This window comes from Sturnus vulgaris, chromosome Z (genome assembly GCF_052056855.1).
Source record: "Sturnus vulgaris isolate bStuVul1 chromosome Z, bStuVul1.hap1, whole genome shotgun sequence".
NCBI lineage: Eukaryota > Metazoa > Chordata > Aves > Passeriformes > Sturnidae > Sturnus > Sturnus vulgaris.
In genome coordinates, this window is record NC_142283.1 from 21,411,290 (window position 1) to 21,435,809 (window position 24,520).

A 24,520-nucleotide genomic window follows, 5' to 3' on the forward strand; every position below is an offset into this window, starting at 1 on the left:
AATTAGAACATCCAGATCCTGTTTGATTTAAAAGGCTTTATGGAAGTTTTGCCTTTGATAAATAGCCCAAACTTGAAACATAATACCTTCATTAGGCAAAAGCAAATTATTTTTTAATTAATTTATCTGAAATACTAACAACTGGAGGAAACTGGGATGTAGTTTTACACATATAATCTATAAAGTGCTCCTTTGTTTTCTATTCTCATACAAGAATAACTACAAATGGTACTAAAGAAGTCCTTCCAAGTAGGCAAGCATCTGGGGCTTTTTTTTTAAATAAGAGACAAGTGACTAAATTTAAAAGTCATTACATTTCTGATAGTACTGCTGTGGCTGATTCGCATGCAAAATAATTTCTGTGATTCATGTACATTTTATGATTACTCATGATTTCTTGCATATCTTCCAAATCCGAGTGACTCCATACGTAAAATAAATAGCATAAATAAAACAGCATGATAAAATCACTGCTTTGTGTGAGTACAGTTCATTCTATTTGTAACACTTGGCTGAGATATAGGACTTTTTTTTCCAGAAGGAAAAGTGCCATCTACTGAATCACCAAAACAAAACTTTGCAGCATCCTGATAGATTTTTGTGAGAGAGGTCCTTCCCAGTCACTGCAAGCCTTATTCAACTTTCAAATACAATTGAGATCACAGCTGACAGTGATATAGTACCTCACTAAGTATTCATTTAATGTGTGTGTGTGGGGTTGGGGTTCCTTTTTTCTTGAATAAGCGTTCCTGGATTTCAAGTGTTAATGAAAAATCAGTGAACTGCACTTTGAATGTCTTAAGATTTTTACTTTCTAAATAACTTTTGTTCCCAAGATTTCTGGGGAGACTTCTTGTGCATCCTCTGCATCTCTTTAACACCCTGAAGAGGTCAGACTTCTGGTAATCAGTTACTCTTATTTTGCCTGATTAGACAGGTGTTAGTGTTTGGTGAAGGAAAAGACAGAAAGACTATAAAACAATGAACTGAGAACACACTATGCAGAGACAGAAGAAAAGTAACTAAAACAACTAGTAGATACCTTTGCTATGGGAAGGGACTTACTAGTTCACTAAGACATGGTTTGCCAAGGTATAGAACATTTTTAAAGGCATTAAGTTGCTTTAAAGACCAACAGGACAATACACTCTACTCAGGACTTAAAAGTGCTGTCAGTATTCTTCAGGGCTAAGCAGTAGACACTTGAATGAATAAAGAATATCAGCTACTGTATAATCCTGCACAGCTCTTAGAAGAATGTCACTATAAAAGTGGAGAGATTTGGACAGGGAACATGATTTATACCTTCAGAAGTTTGGGAAGTCTCCTAAGATGGTCACAGGCTTACAGGAATTGGATAACCACAGGATTATGGGTAAAGTCTTGTCATGACATAAAACTAACCGATGATATAGAACAGAAATAAATTATTTTTCTTAAAATAAAAATATTTAGCAGAGAGACATAGAAACAATCTATAAAATGTTCAAACTACAGTGTCTGCAGCAAATCAGGTAGCAATTCTATGACAATGTTAATTATTTGTACAGTAAGAAACCACTCCTTATCTATGTAAGCCATGTTATGTATAGCTAGGTATACTGTCATACAGCAACCTTAACTTTTGTCACAAAGTAGGCTTTTTTTCTCTAATTATAAACTGGATGTGTGCTGGTTTCTGCATAGATAATTCCACTGATAGCTTTTCATAAATGTTTTATTTTTTTCTGTTCATTCAATACCCCTGAGGAATAATATTCAAACACATTAATTAAAGCTTATTCAACAACTTGTGGGTTGCTTTCTTTCTAATTTAGTGGTGACTGCAGTTTGGAAATTCTGACTTAGCCAGCTTCAAAAATCATATGATATTGTTGCTCATATAGAAACAGTTAAGTAAAAATAACCAGAGGGAATGTTTTTAAAAGTCAGTGTTGGAAGAGCTTTCACTTGGTGAGATGAAAAAGAAATCTCCCATTTGACTTGAGAAAAGTTGAGAGGAAAGACAGAAGCTCTTCTTGAATATGGCTTTCTTGTGAAAGGTCTTTGAAACACCTGGGGAAGAAATTAAACTCTATGCCTACTAACATATAATTTCATCCAAATATCACAAATTTTATAGTAGCAAAATGTGGAAAGATAATTACACTTTATCCTAGGCAGTAACAGGTGCTGTCAGGCCCTCTCTATTCATATCCCAGTCCTACAATCTTCCCAGAGACTGTTTGTCACCAAGTGGGATTTCTACCACGTGCAGACACACTGCTCTGGGGAAGGTTGCTTTTCCTGTCCTGCTTTAGCTAGCTTAAAACATCTCAGGCTGCCAAAACTCTCAGAAACATTTACAACATCAAAGTCAGTTGCAGCCATGCAGGATGATGCTCGAAGCAGGATTTGGCTGCATGCCTTCTTCTTGCTGTTCATAGCCAGTGGATGATAGAAATACCTAAACCAACTCCTTTTAGCTTTTTTTTTGCAGGAAAATGAAAAACCACCAGAGGTTAGCGATATCTTACAATCTATTAATTTTGCTCCACAGATCGATCTCTGAAGAGCAGTAGGGAAAGTATGCCTTCAAAAGTGGCACTGGCTGGTATTTCAGAGAAAGAGCCTGATAGAATATTCGTGAAAGATACTCTGGCTCATATGCCTCATTTATGTCTATATGGTGTGACACACAACCTTTACTTCCCTACTAGAACAGGGTCTACTGATTATTGTGTTTTTGCAGCGCAGTTTATACGGGAGCAGGGACATGTAAATGGCTTTTACCGATCTGGTGGCATTTACACAACGCTGTCCTGCCATAGCTCCATTCCTTAGTCCAAACCGAGCCACGTACACTCCAGACGAACCAAACCGGTCACTGAACAGTACAGGGGTGTGAGCTTCACCCCTCCAATAATGACCTTTATCACCACAAATAGGCACTGTCGTCTTCTTCAGTGAGCGAGCCACGAAAAATGTTTCTTTTTGGGGGCTGTTTTTGGGGGCTGCGGGTTTTGACCTTTTCCCCGTCATACCTGGTGCGACCCGTCTCGCTCCCGCGGACAACGGCGGGAGGCTCCGGGGAGAGACAGCACAGGGCTCTCGCCCTCACGGGCCTTCGGGCACCGAGGAGGTGCGAGAACATCTCCTCCGAAGCAGCCGCCCGGCCTCTGCCTCCCCCGGGGAGCGCGGGCGGTGAGCGCTCCTCCCGCGGCCCCGCTGCCGCTCGGAGCCGGGGCCGGGCCGGGCCGGGCCGGGCCGGGGCGGGCCGGGCGCGGCGGCGGCGCGGGCGGGGCGAGGCGCAGGCGCGGCGCGCGGCGGGCTGCAGCCGGGCCCCCGCGCCGCTCCGGGAGCCGATGGCAGCTGCACAGCGCGGCCGCCCGGCGGAGCGCGGCGCGGCTCGGCGCCCCCGGCGCGGGATGCGCGGGCGGGCAGGCGGCGGTGGCGGCAGCGGCTGCGGCAGCTCCGGGAGCTGGACGGACGGGGCCGGGCGGCTGGCGGCCGCCGCGCTCGCCTGACCTGCGTGCCCCGCTGGCCGCGCCGGGCTGCCCCGAAGGATGTCCGCCCAGTCCAAAGGGACCGCATCCTCCTCCTCCTCGCCGTCCGAGGGGCCGCCGGCAGCCTCCAAAGCCAAGGTGAAGGAGCAGATCAAGATCATCGTGGAGGATTTGGAATTAGTCCTGGGGGACCTGAAAGATGTCGCCAAGGAACTTAAGGAGGTGAGAATGAAGGGCTGCGCGCGCGGAACCCCGTCTGCCCCGTATGGGGCAAGCGCCCCACCGCCCGCAGGCCGGGGTCCGGAGCTTCCCCCGGAGCTTTGCTGCCTCCCCCAGACTGTTTTTACCGCTTCTTCACCGCGGGTCGAGCAACTGGTGTCCAGGCTGGGCTCAGGGCAGCTCCCGGCCGTGCCCGGGGCTCTGGGCATCGCTGCGCTGCCCGGCGGCCCGGAGCGGGCTGGAGCCCCGTGTCCCGGGAGCCGTGCACCCCGCGACCGCCCGCGCTCTCCTCGACTGCGAGGCGGCTCTTCTCGGCGACTTCCCACCACAGGGCGCCCCTCGAAGTTTTATTTTTTTTCTGAGGGGAGCCTCTCCTGAGAGGTCCCCGCTGGGCGAGGAGGGTGTTCTGGGAAGCTGCGAGACCCGCAGCACTGCCCGATTCCGGGCTGAGCCGCGCCGGCGTCCCGGCGGTGGGAGAGGAGTCGGGAGCAGCGAGTTTAACTTCGGGGTTGCGCCGTGCAGCGCCGTGCTGGTCCCCAGCAGCAGCAGCAGCAGCAGCAGCATTAGCAGCATTAGCGCGGCGCTCGGGCTGGGCGGCCCCGGACCCCGCGCACCGCCCGGCTCTGCAGCGTCGCTCACCGGCAGCTGAGCCCCGCTTATCGGCCCTGTCTGCCACGGTCGCCTTTGCAATCTCTCTTGCTGGTGGCGGGTGTCATCTCCTCTAGGTTAATCTGCAGGCAGAGTGCGATTACCGCGGGCATGTTCGTAAGCCGGGAAATGCAGTAGCTGAAGGAAAAGAATTTGGCTGTCCTTTTGGAGATTTCCAGGTTATCTTGATTTTGCTACACAACTGGTCGACAGATGGTTGGATTATGCACCGAAATTCAAGTCCGGAATCTCTGTGTATTGCTTTATAATCCTATATTTGACATTTATAATAAGCTTCGTGTTTTTACCATCAAGTATCAGTTTTCTATTTTAACAACATTGGCAACAAGTTTCTTTCAGCAGTCTTTTGCCATGTGAGGCAGTCTGAAATTCACCCAGTGCTTTGTATAATGTTGAAAGATGTATAAACACACGGCTCACTAATCACAGCTGTAAGGCTCTTTTTTCACCCACAATTCCAGGTTTCTCCCTCTTTTTTTTTTTTTTTTTTTTTTTTTTTCAAATATATCTATAATTTCTCTTTTCCTTAATGTGCTACTGTCTATGCTTTGTAATTTTTTGGAGTATTTTGAAATGGAAATAAACAGTCTTTGTAGAGCAGCTCTTTAAACGTTTCTAAGACTGATAGCGTAAACTGGCTTCTGTTGCTGCAGAAGCACATTTTCAGGACCTGGAAAGGATGTAATGTGTTCTGTCCCATGAATGTAAATCGTTCCCTGCACATAATCAGTCCTAGCTTTCTTCTAGTGAGCAAACAGGATTGCTGTAAGTGGAGATGGTATATCATCATTTACTATGGCATGTTTTATCTAAGCAAACTTGTTCGTTCTGGTTGACTGCATCTATAAAAGACAACTGGATTTACCCCTGCTTGATAGGGAAACTTGTAGAGAAAGGGAGCTGTAACTGTTGAGTACTGTGTACCTGTTGAAGGGTGCAAGGATTGCCAATAACATCTGTTTTGAGAAAACGTAGGTATTTTTATAAAAAGGATAGTTAAATCTTGTTTCTGGCTACACATGAGGTTTTTAGTAATGTTTTTCACCAAATATGCCTTACAAAGATGGTAGCTCTAATACTCCAGGAAATATGAGTTGCATGCACATACATCTGCTTGATAGCAATATTATCATTACGTGTAAAATACGCTTGTGTGACATTTATTTTGAAAAGTCTGCAGAAGTTTGCCATCTTTTGTCTGCTTTTATACGATGGGCTAAATCTGCACAAATACTCCTGACATAACTGCAATATATACTTTTAATGTAAAAGTGAGTTAAGTGATGATAAGCTAATAACCAGTCTCATTCACAGGTTGTTTGTAGGTGTTAGGAAGCAATGACAGGCTCTTTGTTAAAGCTTAGAGGAAGTTAGTCTACAGTCAGTTTTGGTGTATTACACATAGAAATATTCATATACACATATTCATATGTCTATTACACAGAAATAGCGTCATTTAGGTTCTCTACTGTAGGACCAGTCAAAATGATGAAATAGAGGATGTAAGTTCACACTTTCTACTTTCACTGCAAATTCTGTATTTCTGGAAATGTTGTTGCTGCCCTTTTTTTCCCCCTCAGGGTGTTTGCTGCAGCCCAGCTGTTGTGCTACTACCTTTTCTGTAACTTTTTTTTTTTTTTTAATGAGTAATGTAGTATACTGGAAACAGCATTTCATTTTTTTTTATTACTATTTAAATAGTTTTCTATTCTGGTACAGTGTTAGGGCATAAAGGTTTTTTAGCCCTTTTTTGTGTAGTTCCAGTAATGTGTAGTTGTGATGTAGAAAATACATGTTACAGTAATTTTTTATTGTGATTTACATCATTTTTAGACGGCTTTTTTTTCTTTTAATGCATACATATTTGTTACCCTTAAACATAATTTATGATTATTCTTAATGGAGGACTTAAGTTATTGTGATAGACTTCATGACTATTAGTCTTCTTTTTTTGAGATTTTATAGTCGAAATACTGTCAAAATGAAATACCATTCTGTTGCTTCCAAATGAACTGCTCTGTAATAGTAAGTAGCATGGGTGTACAGCACTTGTATGTTTTATTTCATTTAGCTTGTTACGTTTTATTTACATTAATGTATTTACATTTGCCCTTTGTTCTGAACCTTTTTCTTATTGGCTCTCTAACATTTTTAAATGTTGTTATAGAGGGGAAATTGAGGGGTAGGTAAAGGATGGCATGTTAAACCCAGATGGGCAAACCATGAAGTTTATAAATATTCTCTAGAAGCATGTGACTAAATAATGCAGATTAAAACAAATACATTTTAAGAGTTACTGTGTCTCATAAATGCAACGTCCCTTTCTTCTCTCCCTCTCTCCCGCCTATTTGTTGTTCTGGTCTGCTTAGGCTAAGGTAACCACAGAAGATTAAGGATGGAGAAGGGGGGGTGACTGGGAGGCATGGAAAGATGGAGTGATGCTGAGTCCAGAGTCTGAGCTGGTGTATGGCTAGTCTTCTCTAGGGTGCAGTTAATTAAGGAGAGGCTTGGTCCCTTTTGTCTCCTTGTGTGGGTGTGCAGCAACAACAGGATGTGTTTTTGGATTGAAAAATGGGTTTGAAAGGGTTTAAGTCGCTGTTATTTGATGAATATTCCAAAGAAAAATCGAAGGGGTGCCAGAGGATTGAGTAATGCTTTCATTCCTTTAGTCCAGACTATTTCAAAATTAGGTTGGTGGAGCCTTAAACTTTGGTTCTTCTCCAGAGGATTGAATAAAAGATCTTTTTCACTGGAGTTTGTCTAGAAAGATGGTTATTATTAAGTCTTGTTTTTAAACTGATACTTATCTGTCTGGTATCTAAGTAATGTACTATTGGAAATCAAAAGTTGTGTGCTAATTACACTATTGTAAAATGCATAATGTAGCACTCTGATTACTTCAGAAGGGTTTGAAGGGGATGTACAAGTGTACCTGTGGACAGCAGGGCACAGAGATTTATATAACCTTAATAATGGTAATATAATTTTTAAGCCTTCCTTGCATTTCCTACATTTTATAATATTGTTACACATTTCTGTAATTTGTGCTTGTTTGCTTGTTTTCATTAAGGAAATACTTAACTAAATAATTTGATAAATACTTTTTGTAATAATAAAAATTCTTCTTGCAGAACAAATTCCTGGAAGTTATGTGTGAGACATTTTCATAGCTTTTAATTGGCTAAATATGCTCCAACCTTTTATCGAAAGGAAGCAGCTGTGTAGCTATTGCCAGGGTTTAGAATACTCCAAAATGGAAGTGCAGGAGAAACAGAAGCCCTCATCGGCATTGCACATACATCCGTGAATTTCCAGTCATTTGAATCTACCTCCTCTGCTTTAAATCCTGTGAAAATGTCTTAGTGACAGAATGAGTACATCTGTCATCTAACTGATGTGCTTATTTCCTGTAAAGATATGATCTATATAATTTGGGCATTACTTAATAAATGCTTTCTAAGTGATGATGAGACTAGCAGATACTAACCCCCTCCTCCAAAACACTATGGCAAAGTTCCATATAGGATAAGCAGCCTTATTCTGTAAGGAGACCACTCTCTTAAGTGATGGGTGGTCATGTGTTCTGTGGTTTTAATTTCTGGATCAGGACTGCAGAAGTGTGTTACAATTTCAACCACCAGTTTTTTTCCATTCTATTTCTGATTTTGTGTTCCAGTAACTATACAGATGGCAGAACGTACTTCAAGTTCTTGCCTGTTAGACCAGAAGCTAGGAGGTGTTGGGTCCAGCAAGAGGACTGGAGCAGCAATAGTCAATCATGTATCAGTATCTCTGATGTGCAGGCAGTGCAAGCACCAGCATAAAAAATGTTTTGGGTTCGTACTGCTGCATGAAGATGAGGCGGGGAGTTATTACAGCATAGCTATGGGAAATACTGTATAGAAACCAAAGGATAGGTAGAAAAATGGCAAAAGATTTTAATCCATTCTTCTCCTGATTCTAGCCTCTTTGGATTCTGTTGAGGTGTCAAGGACCTGCCACTCTTTTTTGCTACGTAGTGGCAGTTAAAGGAAGAGCTTTTTGTGCATATGTGTTCCTACCATTAGAAATCCAGTTAAATGCAGGTGCCCTACTTATATCTGGATGCGGGATGCAGGCCTTCTTAACAGTATTCTTTCTGGAGTCTTTTCTTCAGTGCATACCCTGTCTGCTTATCCACATCCTGGTCATTAAGGTGTGTGAGGGGCGGAGCTTTTTTGTCATTTTTTTACTGTAGCTGGGATTGGGATCCAGTTCAGGTACCAGGATCAAGGTGTTGCATGAGTAAATGCATTTGCCATTCCAAAACTTGCTAATCTCTCCAGCAGCAGATTTTTTTTTATGCTTTACTATTGCATTTACTCCTTTTTGCCAGATACAATCGTGTACCATACCTGAATTACCTTGACTGCAGAGTATGATTCATTATGTAAGAGAAGCACTGCACAGCAACTTTGTGATCTGCACAGGGGTCCAAAGAGGGCCATAAATAGTCACTGCCGATAACTGTATTGTATTATTTCTTTCCATTTATTTCTTGTGGTCTGTGAAGCATTTATACATTTATAGACAATAAAACCTGCAATGAACTAGGATAAAACTCTTATGCTAGTAGTGTCAATTAAACTAATGGAGCTAAAAGGTAATGGTAAACCTTAAAAAAAACCCACACATTAAGGTGGTCAGAAGTATTTTTATGCTGATACACGACAGGGTGAGGTTGCTTCACATCTGATTTGTAACCGTATCTCCCAAGAGTTAGTAATTGTATTGTGTAACCCCATCAAAAGAATAGCTAGGGTACCTATAGAGAGATGCTTATTGAGATGTTTGGCAGAGGAAAGCACACTACTAATTTGAGCTACCTATTTTATTTTTAAACTCATGTCAGCTACTTCATTTTTTATATATAATACTGAGCTCCTGATAGTAATGTGTATTGTGCAGGAGCTAAATAGAGCATATATAAATTCAGTTTTCAAATGAAAACAGTACCACAGTAGAAATATGTATCTTTTTGTAAAATTTGAATTTCACACAGTCTGTGCCCTGCTGACCGTGATACAGAAAACAGAAATAGTGAGGCGCAAACTTCAATCTGTTGCAGTCCAGTTTTTTTCCATTGACTTTGGAAGGAACAAAACTACATTTGAGTGATGGAAATTAGTTTTGAGTTGCATAATTTTTATTTAGACGATAAAATTTAGAGAATTTAGTTACTGCTACACATGTGTACGGGTGCACTATGCTACACCAACGACTTGGTTGAACACCATCATTGAAGCTTTGAAGATTTTTGACAGTTTCTACTGGAAATTAGGCAATGTTTCTGTTCGCATTACTCATCTTGGACAAAGTTCTGGAATACCTCTCCTACTTCCAGTCAAAAACTTTCCGCCAAATTATTGCATATATAGTACACATGTGTTGTGCACAACTAATTAGTACTGCTCTTGGGAGAGCTGTGGAAGAGGGGGCAGATGTTGTCTGTAAGTTTAGAGTGCTTTCTCAACAGTGCCTGTTTCACAATACCTTTTTGAATGAGCATCATTATTCTCTTCCAGTTTTCATTTCTTTTAGAGTTGCAAAATATTGATGGCTCATAGTTTTCTTGTAATGTTATGCTTGTTCTTTGTTGAAAGGCTGGTGAAAAAAAAAGTAACCTCGCAGGGTGGCTCGTGTGTATCTTGTGAAAGTTCCTCCTTTTTCTTTTTCCTACTTCAGCAGAGGTTGCTGCTGTGAGGCAGAGAGTAAAGGGATTTTTGCATATTTTGCAAATGGACTGCTTTCTTTCCCACATAGTCTGCATCTGACAGCTGTGTTAGGTTACCACTAGCCTAGTTACCTATATGTAGACAGGGCTTTATTTTTCTTTACTAGTAGTTGGGCTTTTTGTTTGTCTGCTTTTAATAGAAGCAGCAAATAGCAGTGAATGTACATTGTTTTATTGATGAGTGAAATGGTACGTCTTCTTTAGGTATGAATATGTGATAAAGGACTACAGCCTATACATACCTCCTACTTTCAGCTCCTGTCCATCTCTATACAAAAGTGACTGGTCATTCCTGCTGCAGTGACCTGCAGTGCTTCAAAATGCTATATATTATTGTACTCAGGGGAAGAAGAAAAGCAGACCCTGTGGAAGGGCTGAGAAAATCCTCCAGCAGATCTCTCACTACGGCTCCCCTCTGTCAGGTTGTGTGTGTTGAATGAACGGTGTGACAGGGCTTGGTGGCTGAGCTGCTGGCATTCCGGTTTAGTTTGGGATCGTTGGAGTACGGCTGATGGGAGGCAGTGAAGAGCAGTCGCCTCTGAACAGCAGTAGGACCATCAGTCATTGCTTCTGCAAAAACTGTAGTGTGTTCATGTGTCTTTAAAGGTTAACAAACCCATCCGTTGTTTCATGCAGCATGTGCCACATTGCATTATGAAGACTGAGAGCACTGATGTTGAAGTGTTTCCAGATTTCATTGAAGATTGTTTCTCAGTAATGTGAAAAATCCTGTAATTTAAAATGCTTTTCATTACCCCTCCCCCCTTTTTTTTTTAATAAATCCCGTCATTATTCCAGTGTTGGACCCATGGTGGTATTATGTTCTTATATTTGTTATGGTCTAGCTCTTTGAAGGAACAGCTTCAAGGTAGAATTAGAGTAAGACATCCTTACTAGCAGTGTAATCATTTGCCTTGTAAATAGGAGAAGAAGTTAAAACTTAATACCTAGGAAAATAGTGTGAGAAGTGTATAATGTATTTATTAAGTTTATTAGGTGAGATGAGCTGCAGCAGGCTCCAAGGCTTCAATGGGATACCAAAAACTTGATTTGAGCTTTTCCTTCAGCTGCAAAACACGAGATAATTGTTTAAAATATTCAAAATTTTGATATCGAATTACATTTCATTCTTTACTGGAAATGTCACTGTGTTAAAGTGGACATAGGTTATGTGGCCTAAAAGATATAGAGTCTATAAACTTAACAAAGTGAAAGCATTAAGAAATTATTTGTATTGCTTCTCCATTGTAATTTATTGGTTCATACCCATGTAACAGTGTCCTTTCTGTATAGAATTACATGTGAATATATGAAACATTAAGGTCAGTATGTTTTTTCTTGGCTGCAGTGTAATAAAACAAAGTGTAATTCTTTCTTTGTATATGCTTTTTCATTGGGATTTTCAGCTAAATTAATGACTGAAAGTTAAATAGTTATTGGGCGAATAATTGTAGCAGATAAATTTGTTTCTTAGTACAGACTTACAGACTGGTTGAGATTCAAAAGAGCCCCTGGAAATTGTCCAACCCATTCAAGAGCCAACTAGAGCAGGTTGCTTAGGATCTTGTTCTTGAGTATCTTCAAGAATGTAACTCCATAACCTTTTTGGACTACCTCTTTCAGTGTTGAATCACCCTTTTTTTACTCTTGTGTTTAGGTTGAATTTCCTGTATTTCTAATTGTGCCCCTTGTTGTCTCCTTTACTCCCTCTAATCAAGTATGTAACATACACTCCAGTCCCTTCCAACCCCTTTTCTGGATTAGCTCCAGTGTGTTCATATCTGTCTTGTGCTTGGGAGCCAGGGCCTGCACACACCATTTTGGATTTAGATTCAAAAAATCAGCCATATATTTAGTAAAAATGGTAGACCACAAACATTTGCTTCCCTCAGTAAACACTTTTTTTTAGCTGAAATTTTAAAATTAGCAGAAGAGTATATATTCATATATATATATATAGTTTACTTTTTCAACAAAGTTGCAGTGATAAGTGGTTATGTACTTCTCACTACCTGTGATCTGAAGATGGATTTTATTAAATTTCAGACAGAATAATAAACAACAGATTTGCAATATAGCTCCGTATATGAATATAATAGCAGGTGCATGCACCAAGGGCTTGGAGCTGTTGTTAGTGAGTGCAGCCACTGGCGCCTGTATGTCCTGTTAGGCAGTGGTGATTGGAAGGGAGGGCTGCAGCCCTTTCTGCTTTTATAGGAATGCTATGACTCCCATAATATCTCTACACTGAACTGTGGTACATCCTTTTCCCCACCTTCAAATGAAATTGTCCAGGCAAACCCTATGTAATTATTCAAATTAACTTTGTGAACAATTCAGGTTAATGTTGTCCGTCTGCTTAATTTTCACTTTCATTTTCACTATGCTAATCTAATAGTAATCATTCCATTCCTCTGAGGCTCTTTGTTTTCTTTTCCTAGCCCTTTTCCTCTTTCCCTCTCCTACCAGTTTTAGGTGTTAGTGTAACTTTATTATGCCTCACTGCTAGGAGATGTCAGACCTCATCTGTTTTCTTAAACATTAGAGTGCTTGTCTCTCCGTTCTTGAAAGTTGACGCATGAAAGCCAGTATGCGAGTTTCAAGATAGTCCTAAATATTTAGGGGACTCTGACATTTATCTTAGAACTTCATTTGTTCTCCTCTTGTATCTTCTATGTGGTACTAGGAGATTCTTATGTGTAGGCTCATTGTTGGTAATTTTTTTAGTTCCGTTTCTAATCTAATGTAGATAGAAACTGCCAGGTGTTACTTGATTCAAGTTAGCTGGCTGTTATGACAGCAAAAGCCATCCAAGATAGATTAAGTTAACATTATTTTCTAAAGTTTGCTTTATTTTTTCTCAAAATACAATATAACTGTTCTCATAGATAAATGATTTTCAGTTACCAACTAAACTGTACTTAATTCTATGTGTGGTTTTGCTCATGATTACAGAGATGCTTTGAGTGAGGTAAGTTCATCATAGCAGATAGTCTCTGCTAGTGCTAAGAAGTTTTATCTGTGATATCTAGGGTGTTACAGTCTAGACTTACTTGGCTTTCAATGCTTATGGGTAATTTTATGGCATGTTTTAAGGTTCAGTAAAACTATGGCATTTGGATAAAGCTATGGCATTTGTGTTGAGCACAATATTGGGATAACTTATTAAGACTAGGAAACCATACAAGTATACCTACCTCTGCTAAAGTAATAACTTTCTATTCATTGAAATCAAAGTATAGGTGGTAAGGTAAACCTGAAAGACTTAGAGAAAACTGTTTTTTGACCAGTCTGAGATGTTCCTGCTCAAGCAAAAGAAGGAGGAGATTATGATTGTTATTTTTTCTTGTTCCCTGTTGCCAGTTGATTTGCATGTGCTTGTTTTTAATTTGGTGATTATTTGATGCTGTCTACTAAAGAGAAAAAATCATAAAAAAAGAATGCTTGAATTTTAAAGACTTAAATCATGTACAAACACTTTACTTATTTTGTTTAGATGTCTTAAATATTAGCAAGCAGAATATTTGCTGATGTGATACAGCTTTGACTTTGCTAGAGCTTTGACATCTTGCATTAGCTTGTCCTTAAGCAGTGCCAGTCGTTCCAGACATTTGATGTATATGTTTGTGTTCAAAGATGAGGTCTTAGATTTGCATACCTAATTTTAGGAGGAATTAGAACTTCAGTATTTATATAGACAGTAATGTGTAGTAATTGCAATGATTAAGTTCCCATTCTTTTATTTCAGCCTGAAATTCATTGCATACAAAAGAATTGTAGTCTAAGATTGATTAAAGCTAGACATACATAGAAATTTTACATTCAATATCAGGTAACTTATGGAAATGCCCTTAAAAAAATATAAAAATAGCTTCTAAAACCTAAAAGTTCTTAAAGGTAGTTTTGAAACTTTCTGTTCAATAATTAATATTTTCTGAGTGTTTATTGCAAGATTGCAAGTATGAGAGGTATGATCCTTATAGAAAAAAACAAACTGTATTTCAATGAATGACAGCTGTATACTATTTCTAGATGAGCACTTGGCAGGCATCATGAATATCTACTTCAAGTTTCTTACGAATTAAAAAAAAATAAATCAGCTCTATCAAAGTCAGAGTTTATTCAGTGTACATCATCTTAGAAACAGGAGCTACTTTATGATAATTTCAACAGAATATTAAATATTCCTAGTTATTTTTTCCCGTTATCTGGTCTTCTAGAAGTTTATATCTGGCTTAGAATATAATTTGCTTTTGAATTTGTATGTTCAACAAATATTAGTCAATCAGGGGCATAAAAAAGGGTACTAAGATAAAAAGTTAATAAATAACTCTCTGGATTTAGTCTTTCTTTGGGAAAATATAAGTAAGTTTGACTTGATGCTTTGTATTATGGAGTCAAATGTAGTTAATAATAGTCTACTATGAATAAAGGAAAATCTCATAGATCTTGTGAATCATTGCTAAATGTGAAATGGGCTTTTGTTTAGGTTTCACATTTTCTGACAGTGACATCTCATGTTTTAGGATTGATGCCCTGGTGTTGTGTGACAGCTTTTCAAATGGCTTTTGGTTTTTTTATCACGATCTTTTGGAAGAGTGGCAAGGCCCAGAGGTAATCTGGAACATTGTTGATCCCTAATTTTCTAAAAATCAAGTTTTCATTTAATAACAACTTGTTTTCAAAGTACTCCTTTTCATCTAATAACTTGTTTTTAAAGTACAAATGCCAAAATACTTCTGCCACGTTCATCTATTATTTATAAGTTTAATTTACTAATGAAGAATGAGGCATCATTTTTGTCACTGTGAATTACAGATATGATATGTCTTCCTTAAATGCATGATTTCCTGTATATAGTGAAACAAAGTTATCTATTACATAAATGCCGGTACACTGCAATTGAATCTTGATCAAGTGAATTTTGTAATAACTAAATGTCTACTTTGAACAGATTGTTTCCTTGCTTTTTCTACAGTAACTATAGACTTGCAAGACTTCTATAGAATTCTTCGTTGAAGAATGTAGTATTAGACTGGTAGCCTGTGTGGCTAGAGGACAATACATCAGCATTTTGCTTTCTTCTGACATGTACACCTGTCTATAGCAGGTCTATATGTCTTCAAGGTTTTCTTCCTATGGAGGAGGTATTTTATGAGACTTTACATGTGCCTCTTACTGGAGATTGCCATTTAATGCAGACAGAAAGTTCAGTACAATGTTTTTGTGGCTGGAAACTGTTTAATCTATGCCAACAATTCGATTTGGTAAACAAATAAATAATGACAAATAAATAACAATACCAAGATTGATGCCGTTTCTTTTTGCTAATGTTGCCACTCAGCTCTGGTAGCTCTTGAATATTTCTTCATTTAGCTGTACATGCATATTGGTGCATTAGTAAAGAATATATGCATTTTTATTTCTTTGGTAGACTCTTTTGATTTGATGAAACAGAACTTTTCTAGCTTTATTTTGGTTGAGTTGTTCTTCACAGAAATATATAGAATACTGTAGGTGAGATTAATCAGAATTTTGCTGGAATTGTATTTTGCTACATTTTGAAGTTTCATTTCTATTTGGTGAGAAATTGTCTGCTGGCAGTCATTCTATGATGCTCTGCAAAAAGCTCTATGAATTACTTGACTTCCAGTCTGTAGCACAAATATTTGTTTCTCCTCATGGTTATGATAATGCACAAGGGGAGTTTTATCCCACTTCTAACTATCTGAGAAATTGACTTCATGCCTTGTGTATTGTCCATTAGCTCTCCCACATCAGCAAATTTACTGAGAACATTTTCAACTTTTGTGACAGGATAATTAATAAAAATAGTGCATGACATCAGCCAGAGTCTGGTTAAGGAGTTCCATTACTGTGTCTTCATGACCCAAGTCTTCTGCTTGTTGCATATCTAGAAAACAAGTCAGCTATAAGGTAATCAGCAATCCATCTGGACTTCTCTTTCCAGGTGGTACGTGCTTAAATTATAGAACATTTTTCTGCTATACAATATGAAGAATATGAGTTTTTGTGCATTGAAGATGAGAGCAGACAAAATTAAGGAGAGGGCACTCTCTAAAGGCGTAGAAAAGCATCTCTCTTCTTCAACATCTCCTTCTACCTAGTCTTTAGTAAAGCCTTTGACACAGCATTTTCGTGGAGAAACTGGCATCTCTAGGAGTGCAGTGAGTGTACTAATAGACAGGTAAAACCTGTCTTGATGTCTCGGCCCAGAGAGTGATGGTGAATAGAGTTACTGGTGGCCAGTCACTAGTGGAGTTCCCCAGGGCTAAGTGATGGGGCCAGTCCTGTTTAATGGCTTCTGTCAGCATCTGTGTTTTTAAAAATGCAGGAACTCTTTTATGTTTAGGGCTTTAAAATTATTTATTTATTTCCATCTAAGTGTATTCATCTACTGTTGTTATGTGCCAGGCTTTCTATGATTACTCTTTTTACAGGGTCTCAAATGGTCTCTGTGTGTATAATCTTTTATTGAAGCAGGATTTGAGAAGGATTTGTCTGCTTTCACCTTCAGGAAAATTTGTGTATTACCATTAGCAGTGGTAATGTTGCAAGTGTTAATGGACATATTTGGAGGTGGGAAATACCAGTACCAGTGAATGAGTACTTTTCTGGACAGTGAAGTAGATTCTGTGGACTAGGTTCGAAGACTTCTAGTTACCAAGCATTTTTATGAAACAATAATTACAATGCCGTAGTGCTGTTAAATTACTGTTCCAGCAATATATATTAGAGAAGTTGAAGAGATGAATTGAAACAGGCAAGAAAAAAGTGAAGGAAACTGATGTTGGTCTTCAGAATCAGATCAATGTCTGTATGGTCTGGCAAGGATATCTGAAATGTCAGGACTACAACCTCAGAGAGATTTTCACTGAAGTTTATCCTTGCTGTTTGTTATCCTTGCTATTATTTATTTTTTTTTTTACCACTTCCTGTAAAAACTTTCTCTTCATAATCATGAATTTTCACTCTTATTTTCATGAAGGAATATGCCCACTTTTTTCCACATTGGTAGTCATCTACTATTATTTAGACTTACGTTTCTATTGCTTTTGGGATTCTCTTGTCAATATTTTGTTGTTTGGATATTCAAACCACATTTTTTGCATATTGCATCACTAAGAAAGCATATATTGTAGTTCTGAATTTTCTCTGTTTTTTCAGACCATGATTATTTTCCAAAAGCGTATTTCAAAATACCTTTTTCTCTTCTCCCTCTCCTTTCTCCCTCCATTCTTAGAGTAAACAAAGGCTACTTACAAGACTTAAATTCTGTCCTTGTTCTAAGATAAAGTAATGGTTCTAATTAACTAACATTAGATGTCATGACTTGTTTTGCTTTGTGGCAACACGTTAATACTCTCATCAGGGCAGTGAACTTTGACAAGGTTTCCTGTCTTCCAGGAGGGTTAGGTTTCATCTAGTTTGAAACCATAGCCAGTGAGTAACACCCTGTTGGGACTGGAGTCTCCTGTCTAATAATTTTTCTACTATTTCTGCTCTCTGCAGTCTTCTGGGCTTTATTTCAGGCTCTGGGAAATGTTACATCACCATAACCCCATTAAGAGTAATAGTAATTGAATACAGCAATTTAAGTGGTGTTCTTCTATGAGGGAGCAACATTAAGAATTTGTCTTTTCATGTTGGTACAAATCTACTCTATCTGTGAAGTAAAATAGTGTGAGAAGGACCAATTTGCTATAGGCACTCTCTATGTTCGTGTCAAAGGAGCACTGTCCAGAATGGCTGGGTACATTTACAAATGCATAGAATGCCATTCTGAAGAGTTTACTTGGGTTTTGAAATTTAATTTTGCTTTGAAGACAAATGTAGTGTTGTAGAAAGTTGTAACACATTGCTAGCTGCCAGGTGCTTCCCATTATAGAATACCACCTTCAGTTATTTTGTTAAGGTCGAATAGTTCAGACTGAATTTTTCAATGCTGAGTTCTGCATCATGCTGTTACTATTTTTTAAAAAAATCCCTTTCTTTCAGACTAAGTAGCTGATCTACTTCAGAGCAATAAGCCTGGGAAAACGTCATGGTTTTGATCAGTCTTGTCATCTTCATGCTTGAAAGCTTTCCCCCACTCCCAGCCCCCCGCTGCTTCCTTTCTGTACTCTAGCAAAGAAGTCTAGCCTTTGCTAGAGTATAGTTTTTTTGATCGCAGAAGCCTGTCTGACATGACCAGGGGATGTAAATGTTCCCTCTGAGCTGCTGTAACAAGTTTTTTTTTTTCCCCTCCACTCCTGAGTAAGACATGCTACTATGCTAAGCTAACTTGGTGGTGAGATGCATACCTCCAATAAAAGGAGAAGGCTAAGGATAAACTGGGTTAAGATGTTGTGATGCACCTAAATTGCATGTGCAGTTGACCTTGGCATAAGGAAAGTTTGTGACAGAGGGGTGGAAAATGGTTGTAAATGAGATACCAATACAATAGTAAAGTTGTGACCAGAGGTGTGCATGTGAGATAGCTCTGGGAAGAAGAGAAGTCTGATTGGAAATTTGAGAGTTTTGAGCAGAATCCATATACTTTAGTCCCTTTTCTTCAGAGTGGTGAATTAAAAGAGTCCCAGTATCCTGGATTTTCTCACACCTTGATCTATAAGTGGGTGAAACCCTCTAGTAAAAGATGCCTCAGTCTTTCAGATCCCTCATATAATGAGTGTCAGTTCTCTTGTTTCAGTGTACCAGTGGTCCTATAGTGATCTATATGATGCAACTATCAGCATAGTATCAAATAATGGAGTAGGTCTTTTCCTCTGTTTTGGTTTGCATTTTAAACTAGGAGATGCAACATAAACTTATGTATTCTTAAAATGGTTTCTTAATTAGTTTTGATGGAGTTTTCTGTTGCATTTGCATAGCTGTTTTATATAAGACTGCTTTACTATGTGTATTTTGTGATGGTTCATGCTTAGTTATTAGCTGTGTGATACTATGCCTCTATAATTATTTAGTGTGATAGCCCTGTCTTATACATAGCATGACATTCAGGGTTTTTCTGAATGAAGAATTAATTTTCTATTGGCCTTTTCTGTGATAAATGTCACTGTGGTGCTGGAAACTCTCATAAATGTTTAATGAATTTATTTTCATAATACATTTATGAGGTGAGGGGGTTTAATCTCCAGTTCATAGATACAAGACTGAAGGGTGGCAAATATAAATCAGTAAACACCTCATTCTTTTGTGTATTAAGGACTTTGTGGATCTCGTTACTTCAGCTGAAATAGGTTTATCTTTGACAAATTGGATATGACTATTTCAGGTCGGAAAATAAGAAACACATATCTACAAGATAGATACAATTTTGATGTCAGTAATTTCCTATGGTACCACCAAGCTGTGTTAGAGATGCAGGAGTAGGATCAGTGTATTTTTGAAATTAATGTATTGAATTGGCTACTAGATCTTCCCCCTGCCACCTTTTTGGGATTTTTTAAGTCTCTGTTGCTTTTGTATCTTCCAACACAGTAATTCAGAGTAATCCCTATGAAAAGATGTTGCTTTAGTCTCAGGCCAGTGTGACCTTTGCTGTTCAGTCACATAGATCTTAGCTGAAACTCCTAAGTCTGGACCACAAATACATGTGCCAGGAGCTCCAGCTGAAATTCTAGGGGCATTTTGGGCCTGTTTATCCTAATTTGTGCCCTAATATTTGAGGTTTAGACTTCAATGGAAAGGATATTAAAGACATGGAAAATTTTACTAATTAAGTGGTCTAGGAAAACTGGAACATACATAATACATAATGGAAAACCAGCATCTAAAACCAAATCTGTGACTGAAACAAGGCTGCTGATAATGGCAATTTCTGAAATGGTTTACGTAAAACAAATCCACAGCTAGCTGAAATTAGCTAGCAGAATTGTGAAGAAGTGTAATAGTTTGTCTATCTCTTTTCAGCTGAAGTGCTGTTGAAATCAGTGAGCATTAAAGGAGAAAATACCACCAAAAAGCTTACTGTAATTTGGGGAGGAGATTTCAGCTTTCTATTTGAACAATCTGGTGTAATGGAAGGTGCTCTGCCTATAGTAGGGGAGTTGGACCTAGATGAGCCTTAAAGTCCCTTCCAACCCAAACTATTCTGAGATTCTGTGATTGTATTTTCATAATTCTGTGTTCTCAGACCCTTTTTCGGTGAACGATCTTGTAGTGCTCATGTAATGCTCACTGATCTCAAAGGCATCAGGTATAAGCAGGTAGCTATTTGTAAAGTATTTCAGAATCTGAGGCATCTATTCAGGCTATGGAAGTATCTTTTATTCTGATTAAATAAATTAACTGTAAATATTAAATTTAAATGATCTGAATTTCATAGTATTATTAAATCAACATTTTGTCCTACTGGTATGTATTTTTTCCTCCTATAGTCTGGATTATATAAATCTCCTATTTAAATTTCAGGCCTGTTTTCTCAAAGATAATCTGAACTATTTTCATTAAAAATGTATCATGTTCTTGACAAAATGTGCACTTGTTTTACCTTTTTAACTAGATCAATAATCACCTTTAATTATGCTATGATACTCAAAGAGAATATTTCATTCCGTCATTATGGATGATCTTGGTCCCTTTCAGAAGAGAAGTTTAAAAAAATGTGCAATTTGCTCATGCTTCATTATTGCATGTACTGTGAAAACAAACTGGTTACAGTCTTTTACTGTAATTTTAATAAGCAAAACCATCAAGGAGCTAGGGTAAATGCTTTTTAAAATTTTAAATTGAAATCTTCGGAAAAAGAAAGCATATTGAAAAAAAGTAATACTTTCTATAGGTGAACCATAACTATGTTATTTGCATGGTACACTTGGTTTCCGTGCCGTGTACTTTTTGTATAGTAAAAGGACACTAAAAATGAAGATACGAATATTTTCCTCTTTTTATCTCTGGTAGTCCCTTATTTCTTTCACTGGATAATATCAACATTTTATTTATTTTTATAAAGGCAGTGCGACTTCTGGTGTAATACACCGTTAGGAAAACACTGTTTAGCTACTGCTCCAGATTGGTTTTCAGTCCTGAGTTGTGTTGCAGCATAAACCAAAAGTCAGTGATGTATTTTGTTTCACATATGTTGCAAGCCTCTTCACAGCTTGGAAATATGGAAAAAGGCAGGTTTTTTCCCTAAGTTTTTGTTATATTTAGAGGTGACAAATTGCTAGCTTACATATAGCTAAAATTATGCCTAAGTCGTCAGTTGAAACTGAGAAACAGATTAGATTGTGTTGACTTTTATATAGCTTTTGTGTTTTAGGTTGGGGTTTTTAAACGAAACAGAGATTAGCACAGCTTTGATATGTGTGTACTGCTCTCTGTTCTTTCTATACACACGTGTACAAGCACACTGTCTTATCTGTTTGGTTTCTTTTAAGCATTTCTTTCAAACTGGATCCTTTAGTCACCTTTCTAGATAATCACTGTAACAGTGTTCAAGGTCTTGCATGTTCAGAGCACATTTTTCAACTTTCTTGCTTGACTGTTGGTGGCCTTCTATTGCGTGTGCATCTGTTCAGATGCTAGGGAGACCATCTTTGCAGTTTCACTAGCTGAATGAGAATTTGTTTTAAATTCAGTGGGAAATAGGAATTGTTGTTACAGCAAACATCCAAGACACACCCTTGCTCTGCCTCTAAACATGAGCTTCAGTGAATTCTTCTCTTGAAAACTATTTTACTGTCTAAATGTGGTTTTAAATTTGAAATTAAACTCTGAAGTTAATAATTTTTCCTTGGTTGACCTAGTTGTGTGTTTTATTACAAGTACAGTGCACCTGGAAATACCTCCTGAAAAAGGATTTTGTAAATTAAATGCTGTGTAACAATATAGCCTAAACTCAGCTCGACATCTGTGCTCTTGGTTTGACTGTATTTCATGACCTCGCCAGGGTGTTGTAAAAATAACTGCAGTGAAGATTGTTAAATGCCTATATATTATAGTAATAGGAGCTATGTAAGTGCCTAAGGTAGATAGACAGATAGCTTTAGTACATGAGAGGTTTCCTTGAGAACACTAACCGGATTAAGTGCCAGTGTTCTCCTATGTAGCAATGTTAATTGCCAATTTTTGGCAGTTGCACAGGCACTAATTACCTTTTAATAGAACCAATGGAAGAAAATTTTCCACTAAGCTTTTACAGATAATCGTTGCAATTTTTTTCCTTCCAGGAGCTTGAAACTTTGCTCTTACAGCATCCATCAGATCTGTCTTGTGGATAAATGGTAGCATTACAGCACATGCAAGATTGTGTTCTATAGTTTATATAATCCCTGTCTGCCTTTTAAATGATACCGTTTAGAACCTTCTTCTTCCTGTCAGAATACTTCCAAACTCTTCAAACAGAGAGTTTGTACGAATAACACAGTAAGACTTTGCTTTGTCTTGTTCAAATGCATAGTGTATTTACATAGTGCATTATGTTACAGCCACATGTGTAGGGTCTTTCCACTGTACTCGGAGCTTTTGAAGCAAAGCTTCACAACCATGAGGAATAAATAAGAGGAGTGATAGGACTTAGTGTGCTAAATTTGCCAGTGTCTGTTTTCTTTCTGTGGTTCATTCTCTCCTTACGTATTCGTGGTGTACTCAAAATAAAAAGAAAAAATCATTGCATGAATGGTCTTAGAAATACAAGATAGACATAAGATGCTAACCATTAAACCATGTCAAAAGGTGAATGTGTGATTGTGGTTGGACTGAAATAGTATTATCTTATGTCACCCTTCTGTCAAGAGTTTGTCACAGTTCATTGGGATTTTGGTGTGGTACTCATGTGTCATAATTTTCATAAACCAATATGTCATGCCTTTTCTATGATAAAGAGGCTAAACATTTGTGGGTTTGGCTGCAAACCTCAGTATGGCTTCAGTATTCCTCATGGGTAAAGTATCAGTGTTGGGCTCAGGCCCATTTAGTATCTTTATTGGTCATCTGGATGAGGGGATTGAGCCCACCATCAGCAGATTTGCAGGTGAAACCAAGCTAGGGGAAAGTGTTGATCTTTTGGAGAGTAGGAGGGCTTTGCAGAGGGACCTGGACAGGCTGGAGAGTCCAACAACTTAATCTTCAACAGGACCAAGTGCCACTTCCAGTGCTACAGGCTGGGGATGGAGTGGCTGGGCAGTGCCCAGGCAGAAAGGGAGCTCTGGGCACTGATTATCAGCCGACTGAACATGAGCTGGCACTGTGCTCAGGTGGCCAAAAAGGCCAATGGCATCCTGGCCTGTATCAGGAATGGTGTGGCCAGCAGGAGCAGGGAAGCGATTCTTCCCTTGTACTCGGCACTGGTGAGGCCATAGCTTGAGGGCTGTGTCCAGTTTTGGGCCTCCTGATTCAGGAAGCACATTGAGGTGCTGGAGCTTGTCCAGAGAAGGGCAGTGGAGCTGGGGAAGGATCTAGAGCACAAGTCCAATAAGGAGCAGCTGAGGGAAAAGATCTCTGAGTCCAACCCATGACCTAACACCACCTTGTCAGCTATGCCATTGAGTGCACATCCAGGTTCTCCTTAAACACCTGCCAGCGATAGTGGCTTCACCACCTCCCTGGGCAGTCCATTCAGTCACCCTTTCAGTGAAGAAATTCTTCCTAATGTCCAATGCAAATCTCTCTTCAGGCAGCTTAAGTCTGTGTCTTCTTGTCCTGTCGCTGGTTTCCTGGGAAAAGAGATCAACCCCCACCTGGCTACAGCCTGCTTTCAGGGAATTGCAGAGAATGGTAAGGTCTCCCCTAAGGCTCCTTTTCTCCAGATTAAACAACCCTCAGAGATCTTTCCCAGCCTAGTTGATTCTGTGGTTCTCTGATTCTCTGATCAGGTCTTCAACATTAGGAGGTTTCTTGAAGGGCGGCACCTTGAAACAGATTTAAATAAACACAAATTTTAAAGGATATTGAGGTTGGTACTGGTCAAATTCTAGTAGTTTATCAGAACACCATTAAGTTAAAAGGTGTGTGTAAAAGCAAGCGTGTTTGATGGTTTGTGGGCAGGTAGGGATGGTCTGTCCCAGTCCATCCATTCAGTGATGATTGATTCAGGGTTCACACAGAAGTATGTGTGTCTTACATTCACTCTTGTCCTGTATTTGGCTCTCAAATATGCCTCTGACAAGTCTGACTGTTTGAAAGATTACCAGAATTTGGATAAAATATTTTGTAGGGTTTTTTTTTTCTTTTTATTCTTACTATAATAATTATCCAACCAGAAGGATTAGAGGAGAGCCGGTGTTCACGCCTGAAAATCATAAGGATTTTGTTCTTAAAATTAATTAATGCAATAATTCCAGCCTATACACCTTAAATTATAAATTGCATCATGATATGAAATCATGATCACAGAGTGAGAAACCTG

At 38.9% G+C, this 24,520-nt stretch overlaps 1 protein-coding gene across 11 annotated transcripts in view; it reads left to right on the top strand.

Moving 5' to 3' along the window:
* Window positions 1-3,510: 3,510 nt before the first annotated feature.
* The window catches only part of PRR16 (proline rich 16), a 138,575-nt gene continuing 117,565 nt past the window's right edge, over window positions 3,511-24,520 (top strand). For 7 of the 11 annotated variants that reach the window (XR_015799219.1, XR_015799218.1, XR_015799217.1 and 4 more), the window contains exon 1: window positions 3,511-3,707. Coding sequence is in view for 1 of the 11 variants with exons in the window: in XM_088155944.1 (XP_088012070.1) it covers window positions 3,546-3,707 (162 nt within the window). In the remaining 10 variants the exon portion in view is untranslated. Of the gene's footprint in view, window positions 3,708-14,469; window positions 14,761-24,520 lie in introns of those variants that run through there. The other 4 variants (XR_015799224.1, XR_015799225.1, XR_015799226.1 and 1 more) reach the window with 4 other exon arrangements.